This window comes from Verticillium alfalfae, genomic scaffold (genome assembly GCF_000150825.1).
Source record: "Verticillium alfalfae VaMs.102 supercont1.16 genomic scaffold, whole genome shotgun sequence".
Lineage (NCBI taxonomy): Eukaryota > Fungi > Ascomycota > Sordariomycetes > Glomerellales > Plectosphaerellaceae > Verticillium > Verticillium alfalfae.
In genome coordinates, this window is record NW_003315023.1 from 18,207 (window position 1) to 30,005 (window position 11,799).

The 11,799-nt window shown below is 54.7% G+C and overlaps 4 protein-coding genes across 4 annotated transcripts; 1 reads left to right on the plus strand and 3 right to left on the minus strand.

Moving 5' to 3' along the window:
• Positions 1 to 2,889: 2,889 nt before the first annotated feature.
• VDBG_09681 (nucleolar essential protein) lies at positions 2,890 to 4,162 on the minus strand (the record flags this gene model as incomplete). Its single annotated transcript, XM_002999915.1, has 3 exons — positions 2,890 to 3,366; positions 3,466 to 3,735; positions 4,073 to 4,162. The coding sequence occupies 2 exons, from the start codon at positions 3,577 to 3,579 to the stop codon at positions 2,890 to 2,892; spliced, it is 591 nt and encodes a 196-aa protein (XP_002999961.1).
• A 330-nt stretch (positions 4,163 to 4,492) lies between these two features.
• On the plus strand, positions 4,493 to 5,430 carry VDBG_09682 (conserved hypothetical protein; the record flags this gene model as incomplete). The annotated part of the gene is made up of 2 exons (XM_002999916.1): positions 4,493 to 4,790; positions 4,849 to 5,430. 2 exons carry the CDS (start codon positions 4,656 to 4,658, stop codon positions 5,173 to 5,175), a joined length of 462 nt encoding a protein of 153 aa, XP_002999962.1.
• VDBG_09683 (SAP1) lies at positions 5,277 to 7,918 on the minus strand (the record flags this gene model as incomplete). The annotated part of the gene is made up of 2 exons (XM_002999917.1): positions 5,277 to 5,709; positions 5,788 to 7,918. 2 exons carry the CDS (start codon positions 7,916 to 7,918, stop codon positions 5,489 to 5,491), a joined length of 2,352 nt encoding a protein of 783 aa, XP_002999963.1.
• Positions 7,919 to 8,720: 802 nt separating this feature from the next.
• VDBG_09684 (conserved hypothetical protein) lies at positions 8,721 to 10,873 on the minus strand (the record flags this gene model as incomplete). The annotated part of the gene is made up of 2 exons (XM_002999918.1): positions 8,721 to 10,562; positions 10,619 to 10,873. 2 exons carry the CDS (start codon positions 10,871 to 10,873, stop codon positions 8,745 to 8,747), a joined length of 2,073 nt encoding a protein of 690 aa, XP_002999964.1.
• Between the last annotated feature and the right edge of the window lie 926 nt (positions 10,874 to 11,799).

Genomic DNA, 11,799 nt, shown 5'->3' on the forward strand with positions numbered 1-11,799 from the left:
GGGCGAGCCCCCCGAAAGGAAACCGACGGATCCGGTGATTTTGACGGCTACGCCCGTCATCGTAGTTGTTGTTCGGCGGCCGGGTCACGGGGTGCATTGGCATGGCTGTACTTGGCCAGATATTGCGGTGCCGGACGGTGGTCGGTAAGAGCAGCATAGGCTCCGGGTAGCGAATCTTTTCGACAGTGCGCTCGACCTCAACGTAGCGGCCACCGTCTTGCAGGGCTGGGAGTCGATCGGGATACGTAGACCTTCGAATAACGGGGGGAGGCACGGCGAACTCCTGGCGTGGAGCTCGCTCCCGCTCGCCCCTCAGCATGCTGTAGGTCAAGGCGGCACCAGCGGCAGCACCAGCGGCGGCGCCAAGTAACGCGCCAACGACGGTCGTGGTGTCGAACCCCGAGGAAGTATCGCGTGCTGTAGCGATGGGCTGCTGCTCGATAATGGAGGTTGTGACGCTGCGGCGCAGAACAGTACAGGGCTCAGTCCCGGGGCGGACTGTACGGGCAGAAACCACGGAGGCGGATCCGGGCTGCTGGCCGACCCACGGGTTGTGATCAGAGGCCGCTACGTCAAAGTTCCAGTCGAGGATGCGGCTCGATTCTTCATGTGTAGAAAAACTCCGATGGGTGCCAGCTACTGAGCCGCCATGCTGAGAAGGGGCAGCAGGGGCACGAGAAGAGGGGTCTTGATAGACCACGTCCATGATGTTGCCGTCGAGATCGGTGATCGACGTGCGGGTCCAGTCGCCACAACCGCGGTGAGCTTGTGAGTCGTGTGCTAGGCCAAGCCCGAGTCCCGGTCCCTGAGAGGTCACGGACGGTGCCGCTGTCACAACCCCGGACAAAGGCGGGTTCGCCCGAATGGCAAATGCGTGGAAGTCAGCCACCGTTTGAGTCGAAGCAGCGGAAAAGGTGACGTTCGAGAGTCTTGGATGATGGGCTTCCCGAATCTGAAAAACAGGCACCGGCGGTGAGGAGGTGCCGTACGTGATGGCCGCCGGAAGCTTCTCAGACGCAGGCGCAGGCGCAGTCGCAGAGGATGACGGTGGCGATGACGGCGTGGGTGCGGGCACTGTAGCGACTTCGTCGCCGGGTTGAGATGCCGCGGAAATGTAATACAGACCCAGCGGCTGCAGAACCGCCGAGTAGAAAGAGGATGAAGACGGCAAGTGAGAGACCTCAAAGAAGGGCAGCATTGGGCTAGGGCGAGTAATCCTGGTGTGCCAGTAGTCAATGGCTGGAACCTCGTGCTGTGCGACCGTGGAGTGTGAGCCAAGATTTTGGGGCGGATCAAGATTCGAAGAGGATGACCTAAATAGTGTTGAAAAAAAAACGGAGAGAAAAGAGTTGGGAGAAATTAAAATGAACAAGAATGATGCTGCTGTGGTTGTCGTAGAAGGCTGATGTCAAGCAAGTCGGCGGCAATCATCAGGCGATGTCGGGTCCTAGAATGCTCATATATACCCCAGGTACCTAAGGTCCGAACGAAGACAGATGAAGTAGCCAGGGCAAGTGAACGCATGCTGTACCTGGATGGAATCTAGACCCCAACGAGCAGGCGGGAAGGGCTCAGGCTCGGTCGGTCCTGATCACTCGTCGCTCCCAATGAATGAGTGAGCAAGTGCCAGCCGCCAAACCCGCCTCGTCCGTCGCTTGCCTGCCCGCTTGCCCGCTTGCCCGCTTGCCTCCCTACGTACCTACTTGTTTGCTGCCAGAAGGAGAGTCGGGAGACCGACCGCCTCTCTTTGGCCTGCCCCTCCCCTCACCCGCCGAATCGTCTGACCCGCCAGCCCCCTTCGAGTCGTGGGTGCAGCGAATGGAGCGCTTACAACGAATAGGGCGGGTTGGGCGGCCACCGCGGGGCCATCCGAGCCCTCGCTGCAGCTGCATGCTCGTTCACGTTGTACCCATAGAGGAGAAGCGAGAGGATACTGTTCGAACCCTCCACTACCCACTTGGAGTCTTGGGCTCCTCAGCTTGGTCGTACTTCGTGATAGGCCGCTCGGCCTGCCGCCTCATCGAAGGGGTCGCGACCTGGGCCCCCTATCCAACCGCCCCCCACCAGACGACCAGTACGAGCGCGGTATCATGACGGCCCTCACTACGTGTCCATACTACCGTACCCCCGAGCCTACCCGAATTCGTACTGACTGGCCCAGCACCACACGGTCGGCGCAGTGATACTGGTGAGAGGTGACCGGGCAGCAACATGCCGCATCAAAGTATGCCTAACTGTTCGTCACCAGACTGGGCACGAGACGAATGCCAACGAGTATGCTCCGCCTCACGTCATTTGTCTAGAACATAGCCCACACAAGACTTGTCCGCTCTGGGTTCTGCCGAGTATCTCTTGATTGTTCTACATTTACTGGCACTGCGGGCGGTCTGGGCCCCTGCATCCACTCACATTACCTATATTGCATCCCCTTTCCCAGCCAGAGAAGCGAACACTATGGCCGGTCAAGCCAGTGCAAAAGGGTAGGCACAATTTGTGCACGGTATGCCTCGAGCGAACATCGTCGCCTCTCTCGAGCACTCACCGTCTCGCACCTGGTGTTCTCCATCTCCGTCACGCCCTGTAGAAGAACACATGTGGCATACCATGCGCCCCTCCTTAAGGGTGCCGGCGACAATGAGGCTTACCAGGCAGTCACTTGTCCGCAGTAAAGATCAAGGTGCAAACGAAGACTCATCCTCCTCCGATCGACAAAAGACACGATAGCCTAGGTTGAATTGGCACGTGGGAACGGCAAACCCGCCAAGAGTTCCTGGTTGAACGCCCTCTTCTGCCCTGTCTGGAACAGCTGAATCAAGTCATGGCATGTTCCGTGCTCGCCCTGCTCTTGCTGCAGCTGCATTGTTGCCGCCGCCAAACTGCACGTGATACTCAGAGAACATCCCACGAGTCCTCGGCGGCGTGGCAGAACTTGCTGCAGGCCACACTGGCAGACAAGCTGAAGTTGCTTATGGCAATCTTCTCGTCCACGAGACCGTCAGCAAACGTATCAGCGCCCTTGGCCATGGCGCCAACAAAGACGCAGATGCTCTCCTTCGGACCGAGCGTGTCAACGTAGTCTCTCACTTTTACCAGGGGCGCGTCGAAACTGAGCGTGACCTTGCGGCAATTAGGCGGGAGATGATCAGTGATGGGGTTCTGGATGACGCGCAAGAGTTTCTCCTGTGAGTTGGTCGAGCGAATCGACAGGCGGTGCAGAAGTTGAACCATGAGACCGGCGAAGCGCTTGAAGGTTCGAGGGATACGGACCGAAGGCGACACTTCAATCAGTACCCCCTTTGCTGTGTGAATGTAGATCTGGAGTTTCCCGGCCTTGTTGATCGGCGAGTCCAGCAGAGTCAAGAGGCACTAAGTCAGTCAAGTCAGCATGTTGGATGCAGACGGAGGCATGCAATGCCGGCTGCGACGCGGTTGAGCGCGCCGCCGCAGAGGGTGGGAAGTTCGGACCTGGTGTGTGATATCTGGCCGGGCGTCACTAATGTCCCGGTTCATCTTACGCATGATGCCAATATGTTCATCGCTGTTGAGGAGAGAATATTTTTCTTCGCGCTTGGATGCCATTGCGGCCAGCACCTCCGTGGGATGCCTTGTAAGTCTCGAGACTTGCGTTCGAAAGCACAACGATCAGTCTCTTGCTGTCCTTGTCGGCGGGAGTGATCGGAACATGTTGTTCCGCAACGAGCTGAGGAAGGGAGGGGGGCGGGAGAGACTGCGTGCCTGCGGAATCATGAGACATGTCAGCGAATGGACGCCCTCCGTGAAAAAACAGGAAAAACGTGCGTGCAAGCGTAAATTTGCCCCGCGCACGAAAGGGCGGAAAAGATGAAGCACAACGATCGCAGAAAAGAGGCTGTCATCAACCCTGGTCTGGGCCCGATGCGTGAGATATAGGCGAAAAAGACGGCAGCTTTGAGGCCCTGCCACTAAACCGCCTACACTGGCAATCTCGGGCCGTCGATCTGCAGCTCTGGCTGCCTTGAGCAGGCTCTCTGCCCGTACCGTACGCACCAACGCGCGCTTGCTTGTTCATAGACCATGGGGGAGTATTACTTACGGGGACGTTTTACTCCCGCAACAGCGGCACGACCTTCGGGGCTTGCCATGATGTCGAAGTAGAGGTAAACTTGAATTGGTGGGGAAGTCTTTCAATTCTCCAAAACGAAAGGAGACAGAATGCCGAATTGAGGACAAATTTCTGTCTCGTGAAAATCAACGCAGGTAACCTCACCTAAAAGGCAGGCTAAATTAGGACTGTACAAAGAAGGTACATCCTCGGTAGCGAAGCACCTTGACCACTCAACACCCCGCGATAAGATATTTTTGCGTGGCAGTGGATGCACTGTGTAGGAACATCTCGTCGCTAGCGCCATATCCCCCATTGAGCCACAGTTGTCAGCCATCTCAGAACAATAGTGGGCCCGAGGTGGCTGCCGTACCTGAACAATTCAGAATACAACTTCGTCTGCAAGGGATCGAGGTTCACCAGCAGTGCACGACATCCCACACCCTCTGCCGTCACGACAACCAGATCGGCAAGCACACACATCTCCGACGAGCAGCCAAGCGCCCGAATATCCGCACATATACACTGACGCCCTTTCGTCCCGCCCGCCCAGTTTGGGACCAAACCCTTCAACATGGCGTATCCTGTGACGAAAGCAGCCCAGCAAGTCGTGAAGGAGCTCCACGGAGTCGTTGTATCAGCGGGGCTCATGCAGAAGACTGTCAAAGTACGCGTTGGCGGGCAAAAATACAACCGCAAGGTTCAAAAGGTAGGCACACTGACAGCGGTATGAACCCTGACGTGATGCTAATCCAGGCTTCTCACAGATGTTTACGACCCCCAAAAGCTATCTCGTACACGACCCAAACTCTTCTCTGCGCACCGGTGATGTTGTCTCGATCATGCCCGGCTGGCCGACATCTCAGCATAAGCGACATGTTGTGAAACAAATCATTGCTCCGTTCGGAATCCCCATTGAGGACCGACCCCCTGTGCCATCTGCAGAAGAGCGGATAGCTCTGCGAGACCAAAAGAAGGCCGAGAAGGACGTGCGAAGGGAGTCTAGGAGAAATGAAGCTAGAGAGGCGAAATTGCTCGAGAAGGCAGAGCGACTCCGAGCTCGCAACGAAGAGGCGCACGCTGATGCTTCGTGAGCAGGGGAGGTGTTGGGTGGTCTTAGTTGACCGGGGTTGACAGCACTCACGCTCGGCGTACATATGTCAGCTCATGTACACACCCCTAGCAGAGCGATGATGAAGGCTTTGCTTCAGCATTGACGCCGGTACTTTGCGTAGGGCTGCTTGTATATGTACATTCTGTATACCAGTGTATATCATAGAAAGACTCTGGAACCATCTCCAGCCTCGGATCCATTTGCGCCGTCATAGCCCCAGAACTCCAGTGCACCAATCTTGCCGATTTCATAGCGAAGGGCCCCAGCTTGGCATGCGGTTCGTGATACTGCTGTCACCCACCCCGTTCACCGAACTCCTGCGCCCAATCCTCGTACTCCTTAAGACCAGTCTTGCTGACACTAGGCCGAATGTTTGTCAAGCTAGCCTTGAAGTCAATTATAGATATAGGACGAATGTCGTCCATCGTCATGTGCAGGAGTGCCTCGCCTAACGACCTGAGAGGACCCATCGCTGCGTCTTTTGCTAGGGCAGTGATGTCAGAGCCCGAAAAGCCTATTTGTAAATGAGGTTGCGTTAGTTTTCCGACCGACACGAACGAAACAAAGCATTCCTATGTTGAAGAAATCTTACCATCCGTGAGTTTGACCAGTTCTTCGACGTCATAATCTGACAAGCCATGTTTCTGCTGACTGAGCAACGTTCTGAGCTGCGTAGACCTCGTCTCTGGCTCAGGAAGGGGAATGTATTGACGGCGAACAAAACGTCGACGTGCAGCTTCGTCGATAGCCCAAGGGAGATTAGTAGCAGCAAGAACCAGAACACGGTTCGCATCTCCACGAGACTTGTCCAACTCGTCAGGTGCCCTACCGGCTGCTGCACGCTGTAGGTCGCTCCACTGGATCAGGAATTCCGTCTTGATGCGTCGCGTTGCCTCGTGTTCGCCCGAACCTGATCTCTGGGAGAGGAGGGAATCAATCTCATCGACAAAGATAATACTAGGGGCCAGTTCCTTCGCCAAGGAGAAAAGTGCGCGAACCAGCTTTTCTGACTCCCCGAGATACTTGCTCGTGAGACTGCTGGCGGAGATTGAGAAAAACGTTGATCGAGATTCTGTTGCGACCGCCCGAGCAAGCATCGTCTTGCCAGTGCCAGGAGGGCCAAAAAGAAGCATGCCGCGAGCTGGTTCTCGTAAACCCATGAAAAGGTCTGGCCGCAGGAAAGGGTAGACCACTGCCTCTCGCAGCGCGTTCTTTGCTATCTCAAGCCCGGCGACATCGCTCCAATGAACCTCGTCGCCCTTCACAACAATCTCGTTCAAAATCTGTTTGGCAGCCCCTTCATCCACTCCTGGTGGCAGGGTTTTCAGGATAGCTTTCTTGCGTTGCTTCCATTCCGTCTTATGTGGAGAAAGTTCCCCAGCATCTGATCCGTCAGATGACTTCGCGTCTGTGTCAGCAACAATTGCATCCTCCTTTCGCTTCCCTTTGGGCCCCCTTCTGGTTGGCCTCTGTGGCGACGTCTGGTGACTTGAGTTTTCGGAGGCGCTCGAATCTCGCGATGATGCACGAAGTCTTCTCACTGCTTGATTCGCGACCGCTTTCGCGGACCTGTCTCGTACTTGTCCGCTTGAAGAAGAAGGTTCTGTACGCTTCGGGCCTTCTCCAACAGCCTTTCGCCTAATGCCAGAATCTGAGGTGCTCTTGCGTCGGTCATGTGCCTCATCAATATCGGAATGGCTCGTTCCCTCTTTTCGCGCTGCCCTAGCGGCCGGGACTGATAGTGCGGCATTGCGAGATCGGGATATGCGATCATGTTTTGGCGTAGCGAGCTCCAGCGATGACGAATCTTGAATGGAGACGGAATTCAGAGCACTCGAAGCCGCGCTGACCGACAAAGCGGATGGCCGGTCGTAAGAGAACTCTTCAGAACATCTTGTAGGACGTGACCCATCGGCCAACGCCGCATCCATATCCCGAGGCGTGACGAGCCTCCGTGTATGGATATCCCATTGCAGAGTGGAGACACCTGCACTTTTCTTGGGCTGCTCGTTGCTTTGCCGAGGGCTTGAACTGGAAGATACAGGCTCACTACCAGAGCCTAACCCTCGCAAGAGCCGGTCTTTCGAAGTCAAGGCACTCCATGCAAGTGTAGCGGCCTTGCTTGCTCCTGGACCCTCAGATTTGGCAGACTTGCGGGAAAGCTTGGTTGTCTTTTCTCCCGGTCTCGCGCTGCGCAGTGTAGTTCTCATGGTGTGCTTTTCAGGGCTGGGCGAACGCATTATCTCCTTCGTGTTGTTCGCCGAATATGTTCGTGCGGAACCCGGAGATGGCAGCACTCCAGCTTCGGGGCCGGAGCCGGAACCTGATGCATTTCCACTCACGACAGCTCGTTCCGAAGATGTCCGATTCGGCAATGAGGGTCTACTGGGCAAGGCAGGGCGTGATAATTCGGGATACGTCGCTGCTGGGATGGTGCCTTGACCGATCCAGCCGCGCGCAGATGTTGGGCTCGAGACTGCCATGTTAGGTGGGCTCGTAAAGTTTGCAGCGGCAGAACGCGCCGGTGTGGAAGACCTTGGTGCTTCCTGCCGAGACATACGCAAGGCTTCTAGTAGATCGATACGCTCTTTGCATTGCAGTTCGAGCTGCAACAAGGAGTCGACCAGAGCCGCCTCGGTTTCAGACCTCGGAGTATAGTTAGGGAGGACTTTGCTGGAATGGTGACTTAGGATTTCGTCCAAGGCATTACGCCAACATCGCATCGCATCTTCTTCGTTACCCTGTCGAAAAGTAATGCATTAGTACACTCTCGATCAACAGAAACAAAAGGAGCACTCGCGAACCTGACTCTCGTAATAGACTGCCGTTGAGCATTTCAGGTAACTGTCATCGTACGTCTTTTGCAGTATGGCCAGGCCCCTATTGTGTGACATCGCATCAAGACCGCCGGGGCATGACGGGGTGTCCAGGTGTAAAGAGGCGTTTCTGCTATTCGCTTGTCTACTGCTCTGGGGGGGCTGGAAGTTGAAGGTATATCGAGTTAGGCTTGTGGTCCGCTTGGGTTACGAGTGCGGGCATAGCCACACAGGCGCACTGATCATGAACCGACGTCTTGACAGTGCATGCGAAACACCTTTAGAGATGTGTATTGAGCAACCGTTATTGTGGTCTTCGGATTTGTCGAGGTTTGGGTGGTAGGGATTCGATTAGGCTGCTTTGCAGCTGCAGAGCAAAGGTGGGCAAGTGAGGTTGGTGGTGGATTGTGATATGACGTCGCTGTTTGCGCTTGGTCTGCTTTGAGATACGGGCTCCCTTGGCTGGGGGCTGACGACGCTATACGCCTTCGTCCACAGCTCGCAAGGCACAAACCAGCCGCATTACATGATTGTCTCGCATCCGGATTGCGTATCCGCATTCTCTTCCCACTGAACTCAAGTCCACCTATGTGTCTGCGACAGGTATAGCTATCCGTATTTGCATGGTCTTCATGCCGCTCGTTCCAACACTTGAAGATCACCACGGCCCTAGGAAGCCTGAGTCTACGTCATTGACTTGGCATCAAACCTCCGAATTGAATTGTTATTTGAGCTACGAAAGTAAGACTTGGATCTCTCCAGTTGTTCTGGGAAATAATGCCCGGAGTGACTGTGACTCAGCAATGCCATCTGCTGCTGAGCTTGCATCAACGTCGCCCATAGAGTCTGCTGCAAGGAGCATCTCCTCAATATGTTCGAAATCTTGACAGAACCGCAAGGCAGCCTTTTCTGTCACTTCGCGAGCTAGGTTAGGATCTTGCACATGCTGGACCTGGTCTGCAGCGTCTATGAGCGCTGATGGCAAGAAGTCGTCGAGTGTAAGACTAGCACGTCGCAAGGCATCAGGTTGCATTGGTTCAAGCAGCCGCAGTCTTTGGACACCTTCAGCATCTGCCGTTAGGTTCTCGAGTGCGCTGATCATTTCCTCGAGCCCGGAGGCATGTCGAAGGAACTGATATTGGCTCGCCAAAAGTGTTTTGGACTCCTCCCCGACCCTCTCCTTAAGCACACGCACTCGATTCCGCGTAAAGTCAAATGGCTGCAATGAAGACTTCGCTGCCATCAAGCAGTTCACGATGAAGATGGCACCTTGGAGAGACCCTGCTCCCCTAGCCATGCTTTCACAGCCCGCGATGAATGGTTCGAATGATTCAGCCAAGATAGGCTGGAAGTCGCTCTCACGGTCCGTTGAGCCGGTCATGGACGTTTCGTACGTTTGCATGATGGTTTTCAGCTGCTCGAGCGCATTGAGAAGAAACTCTGGTGGCCCCAAATCCGACGGCGTCTGCTGAAAATCCCCCTGCAACCTAGCAATATGATCGCGCACCAAGGATCTGAACTGTCTCAACGCCTCGGTCTCCAGGCCAGCCAAGAGGTCCAAGAGCCCAGAAGTATCGCCCAAAAGCTTCGCGAACGTGAAGCGGTAGAAGCCCAGAAGATTCGCTAGCTTATAGGACAGAATTGTGTCTTCATTGGATTGAATGACTTGTTCGACACGTTGTCGCAATATCCTGGCTACCGCTGACACGTCTCGATCAACAAGCTCGTTCAAGGCCTTGAGACCATCGAAAGCTTGTATGTCGGAGTCTTCGGTATTATCAACGAGCTGCCATAGTTCTGTTGCGCGGCCTGTTTGCAGGCCTTTGGCGATCTCATCAACGTCCGCCATAAAAAGAGTTTCGAGTGCTTCTCGTTCACCGACTGCGGCAGAGTGAACCCACGCAAGCATGTCGCCAACGTAGCGCAGAGGATCGTGCGCGGCCATTTCGATGGGCTTCACTGTGTTGTCATGTTGTCCAGTACTCGACGTGCCCGTCAGAGCAGTGTGAAACGCATCAGACAGAATGCGATGCCTAGCGTCGGCAAAATAGTCGAGGCATCCCTGGAAGAGCGAAGGTCTTTCCGAAAGGACCCGGATCGCGCGGCGGATCGAAGTATTCAGTTGTGGGTTCTCAAGGTTGAGCGTTTTGAACTCCTTCTGCACCCATTTGTATAGTTTTTGGAAAGCCAGGTTCAGGTTCTTCGAGGTCTGTTCCATGATCTCCAAACCAAGGTTCTGGTTCTCGAAGCCTAACAGGGCCTCGCAATCCGAACTGACTTTCTTGGCTCTGGCCAGTGCGGCAAAGTAGTCCTCGTTCACAGGTTCTGCCGACGAGGTCAGTGTGGCGATTTCATCATTGGTAAATAAGAAGTGGCCACAAAACGCTGCAAGAAGCTGTTGTTTGGTGGCAACGTCCTCTCGCTGCTGTATCAACAAAGCAGCATCCTGAAGCACAGGTGTCGTCTGTGTATGCGACGTAGCTATTGGCCCTCGCATCTCATCGTACGCCTCATTCAGTTGATTAAGGGTGTGGCGTACCCGACGCAATTGCTGGTATCATAGATCAGTACGTGGACCAGGCGAGCTGTTAGAAGATTGAAACTCACATCGGCAACACGCCCAAAGTCATTGATAATCTCGCCATTACACTCGATCATCTCCTTCTGAAGATCCAGACGCACCTGTCGCCGCACGCGAGGCTGGTTGTTTATTTGCTTCTCATCTAGAAGAGCCAATGCCTCTCGGAACTCGGAATCGGCGTAGGAAGTGGACAAAATTGCAGTGGCCTTTGAGGACAATGGGTTTGGACCCTTCGAGAGAGCTGGGGAGGACCCGGAGGAGTGTGAGGTCGCCGCGTCCATCTCGGTTGACCCAGACGGGATCGTGTGAGTGCCAAAATTTATAGGCCACAGAAGAACGTATGACCTAATTGCGATTCATGGACTTGAGCTGGATGGTGTGTGTTCGTGGATGGCCAGATCATAGTACCACTTGTTCAATGCGTGAGCCGTCGAAAATGATGAGCTCTCAGCGGCGTGATCTACACAGCCTTCTAGCTCATAAATGGATAGTCCGAGCTCTGGCCACCGACATTCATCAAGGGTCTCGTGCAAAGTGGAGACCTTGCAGGGGTGCCTGACCCCATCATGTGGCATGGCTCTCCAAACGTCATTCTCCGATAAGATCCCCAGGCTGCATCACGCTGGTTAGCAACCTGACTGTCGTACCAAACCCTCATGGATGCAACAACAAGGTCAGTCTACCAAACCCAGATCCGGTAGCTACCAGAGCTGAAGATTTCGCGGTAGCGTGACCGCATCTATTACTTCATCTGCCCCGCGCGCTGTCTTGAGGTCACAACGACGACGCTTGCCTCTTCGTCTTCTCGGATGAAGCGATCTCCATCGCCTACTCCCTTTCAACGACACGTCTCTCTCAACTCTGGCTGAAGGCTGGTCGTGCTGGCAGCCACAGGAATCTTTTGTCTTTATCACAGAACCATCTTCAACCCAAGATCCTTGTTTTCTCCCTTCCGATCATGAGCCTCGACGCCTACGGCAGCTCACCCGAATCGCTTTCCAGTCGGTAGATCGTTGTTGTGCCATGGCGTCGAATCTCTTTTCACGGGATACTGTTCCTAGCCGAGTCACGAAGTCATTCTACGAAGAGCTTAGAGGAGCCAGTAGAGAAGACGAAGACATCGAGAATAACGCTGCTGCTGATTTGGACGAGAACACTGGAACCAACATTTTCTAGACCAAGATCTCGACGGCCTTTGCTATCGAAG